This window comes from Sus scrofa, chromosome 3 (genome assembly GCF_054392235.1).
Source record: "Sus scrofa isolate SSC_HxYL_T2T_F1_AM1 chromosome 3, Sscrofa_HxYL_maternal_Yorkshire_Landrace_v2.0, whole genome shotgun sequence".
Taxonomy (NCBI): Eukaryota; Metazoa; Chordata; class Mammalia; order Artiodactyla; family Suidae; genus Sus; species Sus scrofa.
In genome coordinates this window covers 68451514-68473021 of record NC_139385.1, presented here as the reverse complement: position 1 = coordinate 68473021, position 21508 = coordinate 68451514, and the positions used below count along the sequence as shown (strand labels likewise).

The window sequence follows — 21508 nt, the reverse complement described above, 5'->3', positions numbered from 1 at the left end:
CCCATAGTTACTGGGTTTATTTCTGGGCTTTCTAGTCTGACCACTGGCCTGTTGGTCTCTGTACATGACAGTACCACACTCTTTTGATTACAGAGGCTGAGACAGTAATGTCTTGTGGGGCTAGTCCCCTCTTTGTCATTTTTTGTTTTTCCAGTGTTTTCTTGGCTACTTTTGCATGTTTATTTTCCATATGAACTTTAGTATTAACTTGTCTAACTTGGTTAGATGCCTGTTGGTATTTTTATTGGCACTGCATTAAATTTTGAATGCAGTTTCACTTTGGGAAAACTGATAGTCAACTTATGCTAGAAGAGAGGATGTCTTTCCATTTCTTTAAGTTACATGAGTTCTTTCAGTGTGTGTTAAAATTTTCCTCATATAGATTTTGCACATGTCTTAAATTTATTCCCAGGTAATTTCATCTTCTGTTATTATAAATGGAGTTTTCCCTATTGTTGTATTTTCCACCTAATTAGTGTTTTAAAGAAAGACAACTTATTTCTGTGTGTTAATTTTATATCCGATGACCTTACTCAATTCTAGGTATGTCATTATATCATCTGAAAATAGAAATAGTTTTACTTTACCAATTATTGTGCTGCTAATTGATTTCTCTATCATGTCTAGTTGTGTATGTTAATACCTCTAGGACTATCTTGAGTACTAGTTGAGATATAGTGGGCATGCTGCCTTGTTCCTAATTTTAGAGGAAATGCCTCTAATGTTTCCTGAATCTAGATACTGGTTATAGAACTAGGATGACTAAGATACATACATATACACATATGCACACATAAATGCATGTATACATACAGAGATACATATGTGTACATATATCCACATTGAGAATATATCTGTCAATTTCTCTTTGCTTACTTTTTGTATTTTTTTTTTGCTTTTTAGGGCTGCACCCATGGTATATGGAGGTTCCCAGGCTAGGGGTTGAATCAAAGCTGTAGCTGCTGGCCTACACCACAGCCACAGCAACTTGGGATCTGAGCCACGTCTGTAACCTACACCACAGGTCACAGCAATGCCAGATTCTCAACCTAATGAGCGAGGCCAGGGATCGAACCTGCAACCTCATGGTTCCTAGTCGGATTCGTTTCCACTATGCCAGGATTGGAACTCCTGGTTACATGTTTTTAAAAACAGGTATGGGTGCTAAATTTTGTCAGGATCTGTGGAACTACTCATAGGATTTCATTCCCTTAAGTCTACTAATATTGTGTATGCTATTAATGGATTTCTTTATATTGAGCAAATCTTGCATTCCTGGAATAAATCATACTTGATCATAGGAAGATGTGATGTGTCCAGTCACTGCACAGGAGTCTTGGGCCTGGATCCAGCTTCTGTCCTGCTTCAGTGTATCCTGGCTTCTTTAGCCACCAAGGAAGCAGCAGACTGCAGGTCCCTGTGTGGAAATTCAGACCAAGTCACAGTTTAGAATGTTTAAATATTGATACATATGATTGATGTGTCTCCATCTGTACGCTTGTGCTAGTCCCTGCGAATGTTAGGTATGGCCTGTCCAGGAGTGCACGTTTTAGTGCTAGGACACGTCAGCCCCTGAATAGTAAAACACTACTGCTCATTGTTCAAATATAATTAAATGATCTACTTAGGGGGTGGAAAGCTTACTCTCTAGCTTGATCTTTTGATTTGTAAAGTGATTTCTTCTTTTAATTGCTTTCAACTAAGGAATATTATTTTCCTTCAGTAGGCACCAGGACAAAATGCTTTTTTTCCAACATCAGAATTAATTTATAACCTCACTCTTTTCTTTGCATACATTATTTTATAATCAATGCCTTATTATATTTGGGGCTGTTTATGTCCCCTTTTAAATTTACTGATAATTAAGAGTTCCCTGGTGGCTCAGTGGGTTAAGGAACTGGCATTGTCACTGCTGTGTCTTGGGTCACTGCTGTGGCACAGGTTTGATCCCTGGCCTGGGAACTTCTGCATGTCATGGGCACGGCCAAAAAAAAAATTTGCTGATAATCATCCTTCTAGTACCTGTGCTGAAGTGGCCATAAGACAAATCATAACAGTTACCTATATCATTCACTAGACTGTCTTTCCCCAGGGCTGGGGAGTTAGTGTCTGATATAAGATAGGTGCTTAATAATATTTGCTAAAGGAGTAAGTGTGTGAATGAATGAGTGAATAGTACATTTCTCTGAAAAAAATAATCACTGTTATAATGATAAAATTAACATACACTGAGCACTTGCTCTGTACCAGACAAAGGAGTTATTCAGTTACATTATTTATTTAATGCCCACAGCAGTCCTATGTTTGTAGGATTATTATTATTATACATCCACTTTACATAATGTAGATAACTGAAGTTGAGTAACTTGCCACAGGGTCAAAGAGCTAGGAGGAGACAGTGCTGGTGTTTGAACTCAGGATGTCTGTAAGATACACCAGTTATGCTTGCATAATTTGTATCCCTTTTAAGGACACTTGGAAGAACTTTTAGGCAGTGTTTCACAGACATTACATTGAGCAATCTTTTGCAGTTGATTATGACTAGTCCTTAGATTTTCTAACTAGACTAGATGCCAAGAATACCCAGGGCAAGACTGCCTTCTCTGTTCTGCTGGGTAGGTTCCACCTGTGCTGCTGATGAGCTTGGAGCGTTGCCAGTGGAGAACAGTGAGTGTAGCATTTTCCTTTCACATAGCTGCTATGGGAAAGAACTGTCAAATACAGAAGCTGATTGTAGCACTTCTTGCCCCTCTGACACTGGAAGGGGCCTGGAGTCCCTGGTACCCCATGGAACTTGATCCTCTGGAAAAGGTGTAGCATCTCTTCTCAGACCTTTTGGCATGTCCCAACTGGTCATGTTGATAGATTTCTCTAGAACTTTTGTGTGTTACCAAAAACGACATCACTTCCTCTAAAACTGCTCTTTAGTCATCAGCTTTATTGTTTTTTCTCTCTTATAGGAGCTTGACTCAATGGTGACCACTTTCTAACTACAATGTGGGCTTATTTTCCTCTCTCTTACCAAATTCCCATTGTATGCAGTGATCAACCTAAACTTTGAAGTCAACTCCATATTTTTCTTACAAACAAAGGATCACATTACAAATTTATTATCACACCCATATTGATAATCCATGATGTTGGATTTCTAGGCACCTCAAAATTAGAAGAAATATATAGAGTAAAAAACCTCCTTTGGGACTATAATATTAGTTTGAATCATTTGAACTTACTGTTTTTGTGGGTCAAAAATGGTCAGAGATCTCCAGTTTCTTGTGGTTCAACCTAATATCTTAGAAATCCTACAGGGGTCTCTGCTTAATGGTATAGGTCTCTGGAAGGTCTCACTTCTTTCCTGTCACAGTTCCTGAACCAAACCAGAGGTAGCTCATTGAAACCTTCATGGTTCAAATGGATACAAGTGAATGTTTCTTTTTTTTGTTCAACTATCTTCCTTGGAATTTCATTCCTACTATGGTTTTCAAGTATGTCCACAAGTTCTTTGATATTCCTCCGCTAAAAGATGGGACTGCATCCCCATTCCCTTGAGTATGGGATGGACCTAGTGACTTGCTTCTAATGAATAGAGGATGGCAGAAGCAAGGGTGTGCTACTTCATAGATTAGGTGGTAAAAGGCATTGTGGTTTCTGCCTGGCTGTCTTTTCGATTGATTGCTTACTCACTCTGGGGAGGTCAGTTGCCTTGTTGTGAGGACTCTGCAGCAGCCCTAAGAGGAGGCCCCTGTGGTGGGGAACTGAGCCCTCCTGCTTACAGCCATTGAAGGTGAGGCCTTCTACCAGCAGCTTTGCAAGCCATCTTGGAAGCAGGTTGTCCAGTGCCTTTCAGCCTTCAACTAACTGCAGTCTTGACCAACAAGACTGGTGGTTCTGGCTCAGAGTCTTTCTTGAGGTTGTAGTCAAGATTCTTCAAGATTCCTTCTGTCACTCAAGCCCTAGCTATTGCTCTTCTTCCCAGTGATAGGTCCTGTGCAGGGAACTGGTTAGGTGGTAACTATAGATTGGAAAAGAACTAAAATGTGGCAAAAGCCAGATGGTCTCTGAACAAAAATAACATCATGAAACACAAAACTTCAAGACAAAAATAGCTAGAGAAACTGTTAAATTGTAACAATATAACTTGAGTCTTCCCTGTTTCTTAAGCCATTGCAAACCTCTGCTAAAAATAGCAACTACCCCATTTTTCCTTTATAACTAACTGCTTTCCTAAGCTGTATAACCCAGGAAGCCTGAGTTCTCTCTGCATAGTGCTTCCAATCACTCTGAATAAACGTGCTTGAGATCTCATTGCTCCAGTCTCTGCCTCCTTCTTCCCCTCTGTTCTAACAAACTGGACCACTTAATAGGACATTCGTATCTTCCAAGAGCTCACAGCTAATGAGTCAGTATCATTAATAATTATTGGACATAACTATGCCCCAAATGAAGGTATTTTAAAAGTGCTTTTGGTTATATTTGCATGGAGCTTTGGGAGCTCAAGAGAGAGCCAGGTCTGCCTGATGAGGTATTTTGAGTAGGGGAAGTGAAGAAAGAAGAGGCCTGAGGAGCCCCTGCCGGCAGTAGTGAACACACCCAAGAAAAGGAGGCTGACGGCCCCTCTTCAGAGTCCAGGAGCTGCTCTAAGGCTACCCTGTGGGGACCAGGACATTCGAGACCACACTGCATCTCTTCCTTAACAGCAAAGGACCTTAAAAAAAAAAAAAAAAAAAAAAGCAGAATTAATAGTAAAAAGGAAGAGGGCTGGCAAGGAAGAGGGGTGAGTAAATAATCCTTTTGAAGAGTGAATTACCTTGTAAAAGGTGTGCCCTAGTCTGCAGCAAGTTCAAACTATTACTTCACCTGAGGGGAAAACTAGCCCTAAATGAACAGTGTGGCAATAAAGTGCCTTTAACACATAACCAAAGGCATATTTCAATGCTAGAGGCTCCTGAGAGTAAGACAAAAACCGAAGAAATAATGAAGATGCAAAACTTAAACTTCTTGAGCACAAAGCCAAAATTTCTTGGTTCTGGCTCATTTCAGACAATTTTGCTAGGCCCAGGGTGTTAACTGATTGACAGTCTGGATTGCATCATGGAAATGCAGGAGATTTGCTCCTTGTGCTTGCTCTTGTAATGAACTGCTGCTTTTCTTGTAGTTAATGGGCCTAAAGCTGAAATAAAGTTTGAAAATTGTATTTGGCAAAACGTTTCCCACATAAAATAATCCAACAAATGATCAAAACCACAACCCATCCCAGGTGAAAAATGTCCTCCACACTCTCCAAAGAACATTAGGTAAATGAAAACTTATGACCATATTGATGATAAGTATAGATACTGGCTCCTGATTCTGGTTTTTGTTTTTGTGGTACAGAGACAAGAAATGTAAAAAAAATTTTTTTTTTTTTTTACAACTCTATGAAAGAGCAAGGCACACCCAACCCCTTAGTGGAGTAAGTATGTTCTCGAGAGTTTTTTGTCTGTGGTTGTTAAATCTTTCATGATTTAACAAGCTGGGATTTACAAAGTCAAGTAATTATGACTCATATTAAACTGGGAATTTCCTCTTTTTTACTAAGCTGAATAGAATAAATAACAAATATATTTCTTTCTCCAGAAATAATTAAACCACACGAGACTATTATCACATACTTCCTAGATAGTTCATCACATTCACCCCAAAGCTGCAGAATAAGGATTCAAATATTTCTGATTTTCAACACTGTCTGTTTCTACTAAACCATTCTGTGGTCCCTCTACCAATAAATAAATATTTTAGTGTTTGCTTTTCTGTCTTGCCCTTGCAATTCAAGAAGCATTCTCTTTAAAATTCAAGTGCAATTGACTTAAAATGTCATATTATTTCAGATGTACAATATAGTTGTTCAATATTTTTATACATTACAAAATGATCATTATAATAAGTTTACTTGCTGTCACCATACAAAGTTAATATTATTGACTATGTTCCCTATGCTGTACATTACACCCTTGTGACATATTTATTTTATAACTGTAAGTTTGTTCCTCTTAATCTCCCTATCCATTTCACTTATACCCTCTCCTGTCTGGCAACCACCTATTTGTTCTCTATTTATGTCTCTGTTTTGTTGTTTGTTCATTTGCTTTGTTTTTTTAGTTTTCACATATAAGTGAAGGCCCAGTATTTGTCTTTCTCTGTCTGATTTATTTCACATAGCGTAATACCCTCTAGGTCCATCTATGTTGTCCCAAATAGCAAGATTTTATTCTTTTTATGGCTGAGTAATACTCCATTAAATAGCCTTTATCCATTCCTCTACTGAGGGACACTTAGGTTGCTTCCATATCTTGGCTATTGTACATAATGCTGCAGTGAACATAGGGGTGCATATATCTTTTCAAATTAGTGTTGTTTACTTTGGAAAAATCCAGAAGCTGAATTGTTGTATCATATGGAAGTTACATTTAAAAATTTTTGAGGAACCTCCATACTGTTTCCATAGTGGCTGTACTGATTTACAGTTCCACCAACAAGGTACAAGGTTTCCATTTTCTCCACATCCTTGCCAGTAGTTTGTTATTTCTTGTCTTTTTGGTAATATCCATTTTTCTCTGGGGGAGGTGATATTTCATTGCAGTTTTGAATTTCCCTAATATTTACTGATATTGAGGATCTTTTCTTGTGTTTGTTGGCCATTTGTATGTCCACTTTGGAAAAATGTTTATCCAGATCTTCTGTTCATTTTAAAATTAGATTGTTTGTTTGATATTGAGTTGATGTGTTCTTTGTATATTACGGGCATTAACCCCTTATCAGATACATTGTTTGCAAATAATCTTCTATTCAGTACATGGCCTTTTCATTTTGTGGATAGTTTTGTTTTGTTTTGTTTTGTCTTTTTGCCTTTTCTAGGGCCACTCCTGCGGCATATGGAGGTTCCCAGGCTAGGGGTTGAATCGGAGCTGTAGCCGCCAGCCTACACCAGGGCCACAGCAACGTGGGATCCAAGCCACATCTGCAACCTACACCACAGCTCACAGCAACGCCAGATCCTTAACCCACTGAGCAAGGCCAGGGATTGAACCCACAACCTCATGATTCGTAGTCAGATTCGTTAACCACTGAGCCATGACAGAAACTCCTTTGTGGATAGTTTCTTTACTATGTAAAAGCTTTTTAGTTTGATTAGGTCTCATTTCTTTGTTTTGCTTTTGTTTCCCTTGCCTGAGGAGACCTATAACTAAGACTTAATGTCACAGAGCTAACTGCATATTTTTTTCTTCTAGGAGTTTTATGGTTTCAGGTCTTAGATTTAAGTCTGTAATCTATTTTGAGCTTATTTTTGTTCATGGTGTGATAAAACAGTCCAGTTTGATTCTTTTGCACATGTCACTGACCAGTTTTCCCGACACCATTTATTAAAGAGGCTATCTTTCCCCCATTGTATATTTTTGCCTTCTTTGTCATAGATTAATTGACCATAAGTGTGTGTTTATTTATGGGTTTTCTATTCTGTTCCATTCATCTGTGTGTCTGTTTTTACACCTGGGCTGTAGCTTCATAGTATAGTTTGAAGTCAGGGAGCATGATACCTCCAGCTTTGTTCTTCTTTCTCAAGATTGTTTTGGCTGTTCAGGATCTTTTTTGTTTCCATAATAATGTTATTTTTTTCTTTATTTACTGAAGTATAGTTGATTTACAATATTGTGTTCATTTCGGGTGTATGTCAAAGCGATACAGTGATACATGTAGCTTTTTTTCTGATTCTTTTCCATTATAATTACAAGTTATTGAATATAGTTCCCTGTGCTCTACACTCAATCCTTGTTGTTTATCTATTTTATCTTTAGTGGTGTGTATCTGTTAATCCCATACTCCTAATTTATCTTTTTCCTACCTTTTCCCCTTTAATAACCAGAGGTTTGTTTTCTATGTCTATTGTGTCTGTTTCTGCTTTGTAAATAAGGTCATTTGTGTTATGTTTGAGATTTTATATATAAGTGATATCATATAATATTTGTATTTATCTGTCTGGTTTACTCACTCAGCATAATAATCTCTAAGACGGAGTTTCCCTCGTGGCTCAGTGGTTAACAAATCTGACTAGGAACCATGAGGTTGTGGGTTTGATCCCTGGCCTCACTCAGTGGGTTAAGGATCTGGTGTTACCGTGAGCTGTGGGGTAGGTTGCAGACGTGGCTCAGATCCCGCGTTGCTGTGGCTGTGGTATAGGCTGGCAGCAATGGCTCCGATTGGACCCCTAGCCTGGGAACTTTCATATGCTGTGGGTGCAGCGCCCCCCCCCAAACAAAATCTAGGTCTTTTCATGTTGCTGCAAATGGCAATACTTCATTCTTTTTTTCCTCACAAATTTTAGAATTATTCATTCTAGTTCTGTGAAAAAAGCTGTTGGTATTTTGATAGGTATTTCGTTGATTCTGTAGACTGTATGGTATATATTTCTATTTGTTTATATTGTCTTCAGTTTCTTTCATCAGATTCCTACAGTTGTCCAAGTACAAGTGTTTTACCTCCTTGTTTAGATTTATTTCTAGGTATTTTATTCTTTTTGAAGCATGTATAGATGGGATTCTTTTCTTTTCTTTTCTTTTTCTTTTTTTGTCTTTTTGCCATTTCTTGGGCCGCTCCTGTGGCATATGGAGGTTCCCAGGCTAGGGGTCTAATTGGAGCTGTAGCTTCAGGCCTACGCCAGAGCCACAGCAATGTGGGATCCGAGCCGCTTCTGCAACCTACACCACAGCTCACAGCAATGCCGGATCCTTAATCCACTGAGTAAGGCCAGGGATCGAACCCGCAACCTCATGGTTCCTAGTCAGATTCGTTAACCACTGAGCCATGACGGGAACTCCATAAATGGGATTATTTTCTTAATTCACTTTCTGATAGTCCTTTGTTAGTGTACAAAATGCAAGAGCTTTATGTATATATTAATTTTGTATTCTGAAACTTTATTGAATTCATTTATTAGTTCTAATAATTTTGGGGTGATGTCTTTAGGATATTCTATATATAGTATCATGTCACCTGCACATAGTGGTAGTTTTACTTCTTTCTTTCCAATTTGAATTCCTTTTATTTCTTTTTCTTGTCTGATTTCTCTGGCTAGGACTCCCAATACTATGTTGAATAAAAGTGGACAGAGTTGGCATCCTTGTCTTGTTCCTGATCTTAGAGGAAATTCTTTCAGCTTTTCAAGATTGATATTGGTGTTAGCTGTGGGTTCGTCATATATGCCCTTTATTATGTTGATGTATGTTCCCTCTATGCCCACTTTGTTGAGAGTTCTTATCATAAATAAGTTTTGAATTTTGTCAGAAGCAACTTTAGCATCTATTGAGATTATCATATGGTTTTTGTTCTTCAATTCGTTAATGTGCTGTATCATGTTAATTGATTTATACATATAGTGAACCATCCTTGCACCTCTGGAATAAATCCCACTTGATCATGGTGTATTATCTATTTAATATATTGTTGAATTTGTTGTGAGCTACACAGGAAGTTCAATATATTGTTGAATTTAGTTTGCTAATATTTTGTTGAGGATTTTTATGTTTATATTCATCAATGATGCTGGCCTATAATTTTCCTTTTTCGTGGTATCTTTGTCTGGTATCAGGATGATGCTGATCTCATAGATGAGTTTGAAAGCATTCCTTTACAGTTTTTTGGGATAATTTGAAAAGGATAGGATTAGCTCTTTTTTTATTTAAAAAAAATTTTTTTTGGCCCTTTTTTTTTGGAGCAAGGCTCACCCGTGGCATATGGAAGTTCCCAGGCTAAGGGTTGAATCAGAGCTACAGTTACTGGCCTATGCCACAGCCACAGCAATGCTGGATCTGGATCTGAGCTGCGTCTGTGACCTACACCTCAGCTCGTGGCAATGCCAGATTCTTTCACACACTGAGTGAGACCAGGGATCCAATCTGCATCCTCATGCATACTAGTTGGGTTCATTTCTGCTGAGCCACAATGGGAACTCCCTGGATTAGCTCTTTACTTTTTTTTTCAATTGTTATTTCCCCAATACAGTTTTTTTTTCCTACTGTAGAGCATGGTGACCCATTTACACATACATGTATACATTCTTTTTTCTCACATCATCATGCTCCATCATAAGTGACTAGACATAGTTCCCAGTGCTACACAGCGGGATCTCATTGCTTGGATTAGCTCTTTAAATGTTTGTCAGATTCATCTGTGAAGCTCTCTGGTCCTGAACTTTTGCTTGTTGGAGGCTTTTTTTTTTAAATTACTGATTCAGTTTCATTACTAATAACTGGTTTGTTCAGGTTTTCTATTTCTTCCTGATTTAGTCTTGGGAAATTGTAAGTTTCTCAGAATTTATCCATTTCTTTTAGGCTGTCCATTTTTGGGGAGGCATATAATTGTTTGTGGTGATCTCTTATGATACTTTGCATTTCTGTGGTGTTGGTTGTAACTTCTAATTCATTTATGATTTAATTTATTTGAGCTCTTTTTCTCTTGATGAGTCTACTGTAGAGCATGGTGACCCATTTACACATACATGTATACATTCTTTTTTTCTCACATTATCATCCTCTGTCATAAGTGACCAGACATAGTTCCCAGTGCTACACAGCAGGATCTCATTGCTAATCCATTCCAAAGGCAGTGGTCTGCATCTATTAACCCCAAGCTCCCAATCCACCCCACCCCCTCCCCCTCTCCCTTGGCAACCACAAATCTATTCTGCAAGTCATTTTCGTGGAATACCTTTTAGCATCCTCTTACTTTCAGTCTCTGTGTGTCAGATCTTTAGATCTGATGTGAGTCTCTTCTAGGCCAGCATAAATATGGTCTTGTGTTTTTTAATCCATTTAGCCACTTGATGTCTTTTTATTAGAACATCCATTTACAGTTAAAATAACTAGCTATGGTTATGTACTTATTGTCACTTTGTTGTTTTCTGGTTGTGTTTGTAGTTCTTTTCTTCTTCTGTGCTTTTCTCTGGTGATTTGATGACTATCTTTACTATTATGTTTAGATTTCTTTATCTTTTCTTGTGTGTGTCTATTATCGATTTCTGGTTTATGGTTACCATGAGGTTCAAATACAACTATATACATATATATTTTAAGTTGATGATCTATTAAGTTTGAATGCATTCTAACAATTCTGCATTTTTATTCCTGCACCCCACCCTATTTAGTGTTTTCTGACCATATTTTACCTCTTTTGTTTTGTTTCCCTTAACTACTCATTGCAGGTATAGATGATTTTACTACTTTTGTTTTTTAACCTTCCTACTAGCTTTATAAGTGATTGGTCCACTCCCTTACTGTATGCTTTCTTTTATCAATGAGTTTCTCCTTTTGTAACATTCATGTTTTCAGTTATGGTCTTTATTTTCCTGCTTAGAGACATCCCTTTAAAACTTCTTGTAAAGCTGGCTCAGTGGTTCTGAACTCTTTTAGCTTTTGCTTGCCTGTAGAACTCATTATCTCTTTCTCAAATCTGAATGATAACCTCATAGGTAGAATTTTCATGGTTGTAGTTTTTTTTTTTTTTTCCTTTCACCACTTTGAACATATCATGCCACTCCCTTCTGGCTTGCAAAGTTTCTGCTGAAAGATCAGCCAGCAGCCATGTGGGAGTTCTCTTAAATGTAACAAGTTGCTTTTCCCTTGCTGCTTTTAGGATTCTCTCTTTATCTTTAATTTTTGCCCTTGTAATCATATCTTAGTGTGAACTTCTTTGGGTTCATCTTATTGGGACTCTATTTTCTGGACCTAGATGTCTGTTTCCTTTCCCAGGTTAGGGAAGTTTCAGCTATTATTTCTTCAAATCAGTTCTCTGTCCCTTTCTCTCATACTTCTCCTTTAGGGATCTCAACAATGTGAAAGTTATTATTCTTAATGTTGTCTCAGAGGTTTTTTAAACTATCCTCATTTTTTTTTTTTTTGGCCATTTCTTGGGCCGCTCCCGTGGCATATGGAGCTTCCCAGGCTAGCGGTCGAGTCAGAGCTGTAGCCACCGGCCTACACCACAGCCACAGCAACGCGGGATCCAAGTCACGTCTGCAACCTGCACCACAGCTCACAGCAATGCGGGATCGTTAACCCTCTGAGCAAGGGCAGGGATCGAACCCGCAACCTCATTGTTCCTAGTCGGATTTGTTAACCACTGAGCCACGATAGGAACTCCAAACTATCCTCATTTTTAAAAATTCTTTTTTTTTTTTTTAATGTTCAGCTTGGGTGATTTCTATTCCTCTGTGTTCAGGTGTGTGGATCTGTATCATCTAATTTACTGTTGATTCCTTGTAGTGTATGTTTTAATTCCAGGTATTGTATTCCTCAGCTCTGTTTGGGTTTTCTTTATATTTCCTAACTCTTTGTTAAACGTCTGTGTTCCTCTGTTCTTCTCCCAAGTTCAGTGAGCATCTTTATGATCATTACCTTGAATATTTTATTAGGTAGATTGCCTATATACATCACTTAATTCTTTTGGGGTTTTGTCTTATTTCTTTATTTGAAACATATCTGTGTCCTGGTTTTGCCTAATTCTCTGTGTTTATTTGCCTAATTCTCTGTGTTTATAAGTATTAAGAAGGTCAGTTATGTTTCCCAATCTAAGAGAAATGCTTTTATGTAGAAGATGTCCTAGGGGGGCCCAGCAGCACACTTCCCTCTGGTCATCTGAACTCTATCCTCTGGGGTGCCTCTTATGTGGGCTTGGAGGGCTCTTTCGTTGTGGCAGGGCTGGCCACTCTGGGCACACTGGTAGGCAAGATTGACCCCTAATTTGGTTGGCTTCCAGGCCCAGCCTTGTGCCTGTTAGTGGAAGGGACTGGGTCCTGGTGTGGCTGGCTGAACAGCCCAGGGGGTCCTGGGGCTTGTGCTGGCCCATTGGTGGGCAGGCAAGCACCTAGCATTCGTAGGCCGGAAGAGGACCCCAAAACAGTCCATGTCAACACTGGTGTCCTTGTGGTAGAACAAAATCCTCAAAAGGCTGCTGCCAGTGTCTTTGTTCACAGGGGGAGTCCCGGCTGCTGCCTTCTTCTCTGGGAACCCCCAAGATCAGCAAGTAGGTTTGGCCAGGGTCCATTTAAATTATTGCCTCTGTGTTGGAAATTAGAGTGTGTGAGATTTTGCATATGTCCTTTAAGAGCAGAGGCTGTTTCCTACAGCCTTTCAGCTCTTCTGTATGTAAATAGAAGGACCACTGGGCTGGGGAGCCCGATGTGGGGTGTGGACCCCTTGCTCCTTGGAGGAGAACCTCTGCAGTTTGTTATTATCTTCCTGTTTGTGGGTCACCTTGCCTGGGTTGTGGATCCTGACTATACCCTGGCTCACTGTTGTTCCTTCTTAGCAGCTTTAGTTGTGGAAAATCTTTTCTACTAGGCTTTAGGTTGTTCTCATAAACAGTAAATAGTTGTAACTTTTAGTGTACCTCTGGGAGGAAGTGAGCTCAGGGTCTTCCTACTCAGCCATCTTGGCCACACACCTCAAGAAACATTTTTTATAGTACTTTGTGGTTTATAAATTGTTTTCATGAACATTAGGCCATCTGTGAGGTAGGTCTTATTACCCCTATTTTATACTCGTGGAGAATGGGGGTCAGGAAGGCTCAGCAACTGTTGAAAGTTTCTTGATAAGTCCTGTAAGTGTGGTCCCTGAACCAGCATTGGCGTTACTCAGGGTCTGTGAGAAATGCACATTTTCAGATGCCCTCCCACCCCCAACCTACTGAAAAAGAAACTCTGAGGTGGAGCCCAGTGATCTGTGTTTGTTTGTGTTTTTTTTTTTCTTTTTAAGGCCACACCTGTTGCTTATGGAAGTTCCTGGGCTAGGGGTCGAATTGGAGCCACAGCTGCTGGCCTATATGGAGCCACAGCTGCTGGCCTATGTCACAGCCACAGCAATGCTGGATCCAAGCCGCTTCTTCGACCTATGACACGGCTTGCACCAATGCCAGATCCTTAACCTACCAAGGAAAGCCAGGGGTCAAACCACATCCTTGTGGACACTATGTTGTGTTCTTAACCTGTTGAGCCACAATGGAAACTTTGTGTTTTATTTAATAAGACCTCCTGGTGATTCTGATACACACTGCAGTTTGAGACCCATGGCCTCAGCCTACCCAGGCATTTGTTAGATTAAAAAAATAAACAGAAAGAAAACACCGATGTACATTTAGACCCTTCTCCAAAATCCTCACTCCTCACTTTGACTCTGGAGGTATTTACTGTCCTCATGAAAACAGAACTAATCACAGGCTGATGGTTGTTTTTTGATGAACACGATTTGTCTTCTGCCTTTTGTAGGTCACATTGAAGAGGAGAAGAGGGAGAAAGAATCTTCTCTATTCAACAGGGATGTAAGTGATGAGCCATTAACTACCACAGATAAAGGAGCACTCCAAGAAGCAAGCAGTCCAAGTAATAATCTATAGAGCCTGAGCTAAATAAGAACCTAAATATGGGTGGCTTCAGAATGCATCTGTTTTGCCTTTCATGGTATTTTAACAGACTAAATGTCAGCCCACCTTCAATTTATTCACAAAAGCATACAATGTGCAATTAAAATTGTGAATTAAACTAACTCCAGGAATTTGGCCCTCTGGATCCCATTTCCCTGATTTCTTTTTCGTTTTTTGGCCCCATTGCAAGTGGAGTGACAGAAGCTCTGTGTCCCGTGTCAGGTGGGGGTCTCCTTCCTTTGAGATCTAGCTAAGATTGCCTTGTGCTCTCAAGCCCACATACAGTGGCATTCCAGATCCACCCTCATGATTTCTGCAAGTCCCTAGAGGCTGGAAGGAGCTTGGGATCATCTTGGCATCATGATGTCCTGTACACTGGAGGCAGATTATGTATATGGCAGAATTTCCTGAAGCTGGGAGTGGGGGAGGAGAGAGGGGGGGCCAAACATAAAAGATTGTATCAGTACCCTGTGAAAAGCTTAAGACTGAAAACTCAATTCAATTCTCTCTCTTTTTTTTTTTTTTTTTTTTTTTTTGTCTTTTTGCTATTTCTTGGGCCGCTCCCACAGCATATGGAGGTTCCCAGGCTAGGGGTCCAATTGGAGCTGTAGCCACTGGCCTATGCCAGAGCCACAGCAACGCGGGATCCGAGCTGCGTCTGCAACCTACACCACACCTCACGGCAACGCCGGATCGTTAACCCACTGAGCAAGGGCAGGGACCGAACCCGCAACCTCATGGTTCCTAGTCGGATTCGTTAACCACTGCGCCACGACGGGAACTCCTCTTTCTTTTTTTTTTAAATTAAGTATAGTTGATTTACAATGTTGTGTTGGTTTCTGGTGTACAGCATAATGATTCATATATACATAAATATAATTCAGAATATATATTTATCCTGAATTCAGATATATTTTCTGGTATACAGAAAAGCGATTCAGATATATATACATATATATATATGTATTCAAAATACATATATATATGTTTTCGGAATACATATATATGTGATTCAGAATACATATATATATATGATTCAAAATATATTTGTGTATGTATATGTATATATATATATATATATATCTGTGCTATACAGCAGGACTTTGTTGTATAATAGCTTGTATCTGCTAATTACAAACTCCTGTTTTATTTCTGTCCGCTCTGTTCCCCTTTGGTAACGATAAATTTATTTTCTGTGTCTGTAAGTCTATTTCTACTTTATAAATAAGTTAATTTCTATCATTTCTTTTTTTTTTTTTTTGTCTTTTTGTCTTTTGTCTTTTTTTTTTTGTTGTTGTTGTTGTTGTTGTTATTATTGTTGCTATTTCTTGGGCCGCTCCTACGGCATATGGAGGTTCCCATGCTAGGGGTTGAATCGGAGCTGTAGCCACCGGCCTACGCCAGAGCCACAGCAACTCGGGATCCGAGCCGCGTCTGCAACCTACACCACAGCTCACGGCAACGCCGGATCGTTAACCCACTGAGCAAGGGCAGGGACCGAACCCGCAACCTCCTGGTTCCTAGTCGGATTCGTTAACCACTGCGCCACGACGGGAACTCCAATTTCTATCATTTCTTAAGATTCCACATATAAGTGCTGTCATAGGCTATTTGTCTTTCTTTGACCTACTTCTCTTCCTATGATCATCTCTAGGTCTATCCACGTTGCTGAAGATGGCATTCCTTCATTGTTTTATGCCTGTTGACTCCACTTTTTCTGAAAAACCTTTGCAGCAGGACTTTTAACCTCCTGTAGCGGCCCCACCTCCTCCCTCCATCTTCTGTCTCCTCTGTTTCTCTCCTCACCTCCTACACCCTGGTTGCTTTCCTGCTGGCCAGCTCATACCCTCGGTACCTCACCTCCACAACCAAATATGTTGTGATTGTCTTTTCCTAACAGAGCCAGTGTCTTTCCCAAGAGCTCTTCTGGAGCCAACAGCTAAGATGCCAAGGTTTTTACTTGGGCAGAACCAACCAGTTGTCCCTACAGCCTCTGCATACTCAGCCGTGTGTCTTGTCATTTAGGTGTTCCGAGTAGGACTATGCCATGTGCACAGCTTCTGCAGTTCCTTCAGAGGAACATCATTAGTGCTTCTGCCGCGGTGGCGGGAATCCTCGTGGCCACAGTGTTGCTGCTGCTGGTGTTGATCACATACATCCGGAGGAAACAGCTATTGTGAGTGGCTCTTAGCGCCCACCTTCCTTCCAAGAACTCACAGGTGTTTTACCACCATTTCCCTGAGCTGCTCACCCTGGATTTAGGAGGGGGACAGGGACCTCTAAGCCCAGTTGTGTGTATTTCGTAGAAGTGAGATGACCCAGGCTTCTGGTTTTTAGACACTGCCTTGAGGTTTCGATGCACAGCTGGGTTTGGGGTTTCCTGGCTTGGACAGTCCTTGCCTCTGGAAGTCTTCCCAGATGGGGCCACACTTCTTCCCCTGCCTAGGGCTACTGAAAGAGGAGGTGGCATGGCCTCTGGCTGAAAGATTGGAAAATAGCAATGTGGATGTCGAAGAGAAAGGAAAAGTGCAGCCACAAGGTTGTGGGGAGGATGAGGCTCTGGGGGAGGCAAGATGAGGGCTGATGTTCTGTTTGTTCACACTGCTGTAGCCACCCTGGTTGTTGTGTACTGAAAGATGCCTCTACTGGTTGGTCTTACCCTCCCCAGAGCCTTCCCAGACTTCCTAGTGTTCCCCATGATCCTGCAAATGAAGGGTTAATGCCTGGCTCAGCAGTGGCCCTCCAGGGCTCTGCTCCAGCAGTGGCCAGCTTGACTGTCAGTGTCTGTCTGTCCCAGTTGTTACATATTTCACTTGTCCCCCTGATGAGAGAGCTCAAGCATAGTGATTCTAACCAGGAGCAGGCACTGGAAAGTGAAGAGTTTAGAAGATCCTGTATTTGCAGTAATTGCACCTTGAAATTATGTGCCTTGACTTACATCCCTTGGGATACACATTCCTGGTCACAGGGCAAAGCAGCCCCCAAGGCCTCTCAGGTCCTCCCCAGCACTGTGCTGGGTAGTCAGCTCATCCACAGAGAAAGGGTGCTGTGGCATGTGATGAGGGGTGAAGTGTCCATGCCCCATCCTGCCCACCCTTGACTCTGCAGTATTTAAATTTCCCCAAAAGAAGTTCCTTTTGTGGCTCAGTGGGTTAAGAACCCAGCATAATCTCCATGAGGATGCAGGTTTGATCCCTGGACTCGCTCAGTGGGTTAAGGACCTGGTGTTGCTGTGGCTGTGGTGTAGGCCAGCAGCTGCAGCATCAATTGAACCCCTAGCCTGGGAACTTCCATATGCCTCAGGTGCAGCTGTAGAAACAATAAAAATGAATAAAAATAGATAAATTTCCCCAGAAGAGTGTCATTGCTTTCCACAAAATGTCCTGTAAAATGCCAAGTCTCCTAGGACTGGTCACTCCCTCAAGCCAGCCACCACCACCACACATCCAGCTTTCTCCTCTGAGACAGAAACGGGTCCCCTGAAGTCCAAGGGGAGCCCCAAATATGGCAGAAGTTCAAGAGACAAAATCAAAGAGCTCCTAAGCTTGACCCACTTCCCAGTTCTGACTGGGGCTCATCCATCAGACTCACCATTTCCCTTCTGTGTTTCTCGGAGTTACCAAAAAAAGTGGTGAGGATGTGGTTCCATCCCACAGAGATGGATCAAAGCTGGGGGAGCCTGTGCTGGTGATGAGGAAGGGCGGGGGACTTTCCTAGAGGCTCCGTGATGCCAGAGGCAGAATGAATTTCACACACCAATTTGCTGATGGGAAGGGCACGGAATCCTCCCCTCTCACAAACATCAGTCTCTCAGGGAGTAGATGGTAGGAATGTGTAGTGCAGTTTATGTGTGTTTTGTTTCAGATATCCTCCAGAAAACATGACCTATAATATTTTTATAATGAATGGAAAGACTTGGTGGCAAAAATCTCAAGAAAAGAAGACCAGAAAACACACGGGGAAACAGAAACAGCTGAAGTTAAATTCCAGTGTCTAAACCAGGTGGGCGGCCAGCCAACTGGCACTTAAAGCTGTGAGGTGAGACGATCTCCATCCTGACACCGTGGAGAGGCCATTGGCTTCCTGGCTGCATGTGAGGTGCACCCTCCAAAACGTTTACCTCTTCCTCTCAATTTTGAATGGACCAAGAAAACAATGTTTGCTCACACGATGCTCGCAGTGGGCAATGGCACTGATGACGGTGCAGGAGACTGAGCACATTTCCCCAGAGAGGAACCTGCCAGACCATGGATTTATTTATTTAGTAAAACATTGATTTGTTTTTTTTCAGCCCTTCGTTGAATAGATAATAATTGAACACCTAATATTTAAACGGTATCAAAATACATGAGGCAACCAAAGATATATGAACCAGATGGCCCTCGCAGGTTTCTGAGGACATGGCAGGCCTGCTGAAGCTCTTCCGTAGTTGGTTTATGCCTCTTTTATGTCCGCATTGCTAAAGGGACCAGGAGTCTGAGGCTGAGGGTCCTCACAGAGGGGAAAGGAAGGAGGGCGGGATCTCACGTGGGTATTGCAGGAGCAGGTGTGTGGCCATTGTAGCTCAGGCAGTTCTTCCCCAGCCAAGGTCCGGAGAGAAGGATGCTGATCCCCTGTCCTGGGAGGGAGGTCCTGAGACTGGAGTGTGGCCATAGTGACCCCTCAGGTCTTTGTGCTCCAGGTCCAATCCACGTGTTCCTGCCATGACCTGAGAGGAATACAGCCCTCTTGCGGGCTGTGCGGACGCCCGGCCACAAACATGCTTGTGGGGGTCCCAGCCACTCCAGGAAGGGTGAGGACAGGAGCAAACTCTGAGGTCAGAGGTTCAAGGAAGGAGTGTGGCCTAAGCAAAGGGTCCTGATCGGGGGTGGGGGGGATTTGGCCCAAGACACCGAGGGGGGCGTGGCCTGAGGGTCCAACTGAGGGCTTGGCTTGAAGGGCTGGGGTACGTTAACTGGGGAGGGAAAGGGGCTCAAGGGAGGGAGTAACCTCAGGAGGCCTGAGGGCATACAGCGGTGCACTAGCAGACAAAGGGCAGATGGGAGTGGATGTCAGTGTGGGTGTGGCCCAAGGACTGGAGACCTGGCCGGGATTAAGGGCGTGGCTGGTGTTCACCGCTCCTGGAGGGAGAATATCCTCTGGTGTAGGGATGTTGTTGGTTGCTCTTGCTCTTGTAGGGAACATCAACAGTTTAGAGGAATAGACCTCTTACAGCCTGAAGTGCCTGCCTAGGCTTATCCTCCCTCTGGCTGGAGAGGACTCAGGGCTCTAGGAATACTGAGAAATAGATTTTTGCTCCTAAGAATTGAAGCTGAGTTGCTCTCTTGGACCACAGGGAGAAAAGTTGTCTGAGAATAAAGCCAACAGGTAATGGAGGCAGCAACCCTGAGGCCATAATTTGAGCCTTGAGCAAATTGTTCCTGAAGCCCATACCTAGGCCTTTGATCCATCCGTGCTATAATGGTTAAACTCTATTATGTGTCCACTGCCACACCTTTTGCTGGGGATGCAGCCAGGAACAAGACCATACCCACCTCATAGAGGTCCAGCCCTGCGCCAGGGCCTTTGTACTTGCTGCTCCCTCTCCTTGGAATGCTCTACCCCCAATATCTCTGTGCACCTCCTTCAAGTCTTAACTCACAGTTATCCCCTCTGGGGCTTGCCCTAACCCCTCTTTTCAAAAATCACATGCCTACATACCTCTTCTTCCCTTCCCTGATTTATTTTCCTCCTTAGCCCATGGGGCCCCTGATATACTCTATAGAATGCTTATTTTGCTATGTCTCTATTCTCCCGCACTAGCACGCCATCTCCACGAGGGAAGGGCCTTTCATCTGCGTTGTTCACAGCATCTCCATAGTGCCTAGCACAGAAGTGTCAATAGAGTAGGTACTCAGTGTTGAATAAGTAGGAAGCCCCCAAAGGGGATGTTTGGATGTTTGGGAAGGAAGCATCCATTTGATAACCCTCAGAGAAGGGCACAGCATATGTCTGCTGTAGCAAATCAGCTCTCCTCTGACTCCAGGATGGATTAATTTGGGGGAGGGTGTATCACTTAGAATTCTGAGTTGCACCTGGAAGGATGCTGTACTCAAGAGCTACCCCTGGAGGATAGAAGGAGATCCCATTCCTGCCCTGGGACAGGCAGTCACTAGTACATATGGAAATGGGAAATCAGGAGATGATGGTGTGGATGGTGATGATGATGATGGCAGCAAAGGAGCATCTGCTTTAATGCTCATGAGGCACCTTGATCATCCCCATTTCCTAAATGAGGAAACTCAGGCACAGAGATGTCAAGGAACTTGTTCAAGGTCCCTTAGCTCTAAATAGAAGAACCAGACAAGAACTACAAGGAGATAAAAGGCACACTGATCCCCCAGAGGAAAGGCAGGTGCTGCATGGCCGAAGACACTCAGGTGGGAGGGAATTCAGGAGGGGTCCTGGGGGTGTCATTGCTCACAGGTGGGAGCCTTCTCTGGCAGCCTAGAGCCTCCACCCCGGCTGGATGTTTCCCCAGCAGTGGTCTGGTGCTTAAAAAACATACTTAAAAAATTTTTTTTATTAAAGTATAATTGATTTACAGTGTTGTGTAGCCTGGCATCCTTTTAACTGTGGAACCAAATCTGGCTGGCTCAGGGGCAGGTGACACTAGCATGAGGTCCCACCCCACCCAGTCTGAGGATGGGGAAGCCTTCCTGGAGGAAGCTGCATTTAATCAGAGACCTGGTGGAGGAGGAGTCAAGAGTCGGGTGGTTGAAGAGGTGGGGGAAGAGAGTTCAGGCTGGGACACAGCTGGGTAAGGACCCGCGGGTGTGAACGTGAGTGATCGACTTCTTCCGAGGCTCTTTGCACATCTAGAGTGAATATTTACCTAAACCCACGCTAGCAAATACACCGCAACTTTCCAGGCCACATTTCCATCTGTTTGCGCTTTCTTCTGTGCATTCAAAAGGCTCATCCACCCCTCTCCACTGTGGCAGAACACATAGCCTTATCTGCAGGCCAATCTCAGAACTGTCTGTCTGAGCACCAGCTGGCCTGGGCCTCTTAGGGCGGA

General features: G+C 42.2%; 1 protein-coding gene across 7 annotated transcripts in view; it reads left to right on the top strand.

The window, feature by feature from the left end:
• Positions 1-21033, top strand: part of C3H2orf92 (chromosome 3 C2orf92 homolog) — a 55667-nt gene extending 34634 nt beyond the window's left edge. For 4 of the 7 annotated variants that reach the window (XM_021087259.2, XM_085018719.1, XM_021087257.2 and 1 more), the window contains 3 exons: positions 14294-14407; positions 16474-16624; positions 18313-21033. In XM_021087259.2, coding sequence (XP_020942918.2) covers positions 14294-14407; positions 16474-16624; positions 18313-18445 — 398 coding nt within the window. In that variant the 3' untranslated portion in view covers positions 18446-21033. Of the gene's footprint in view, positions 1-14293; positions 14408-16473; positions 17786-18312 lie in introns of those variants that run through there. The other 3 variants (XM_085018722.1, XM_085018721.1, XM_085018720.1) reach the window with 2 other exon arrangements.
• The last annotated feature ends 475 nt before the right edge of the window (positions 21034-21508 follow it).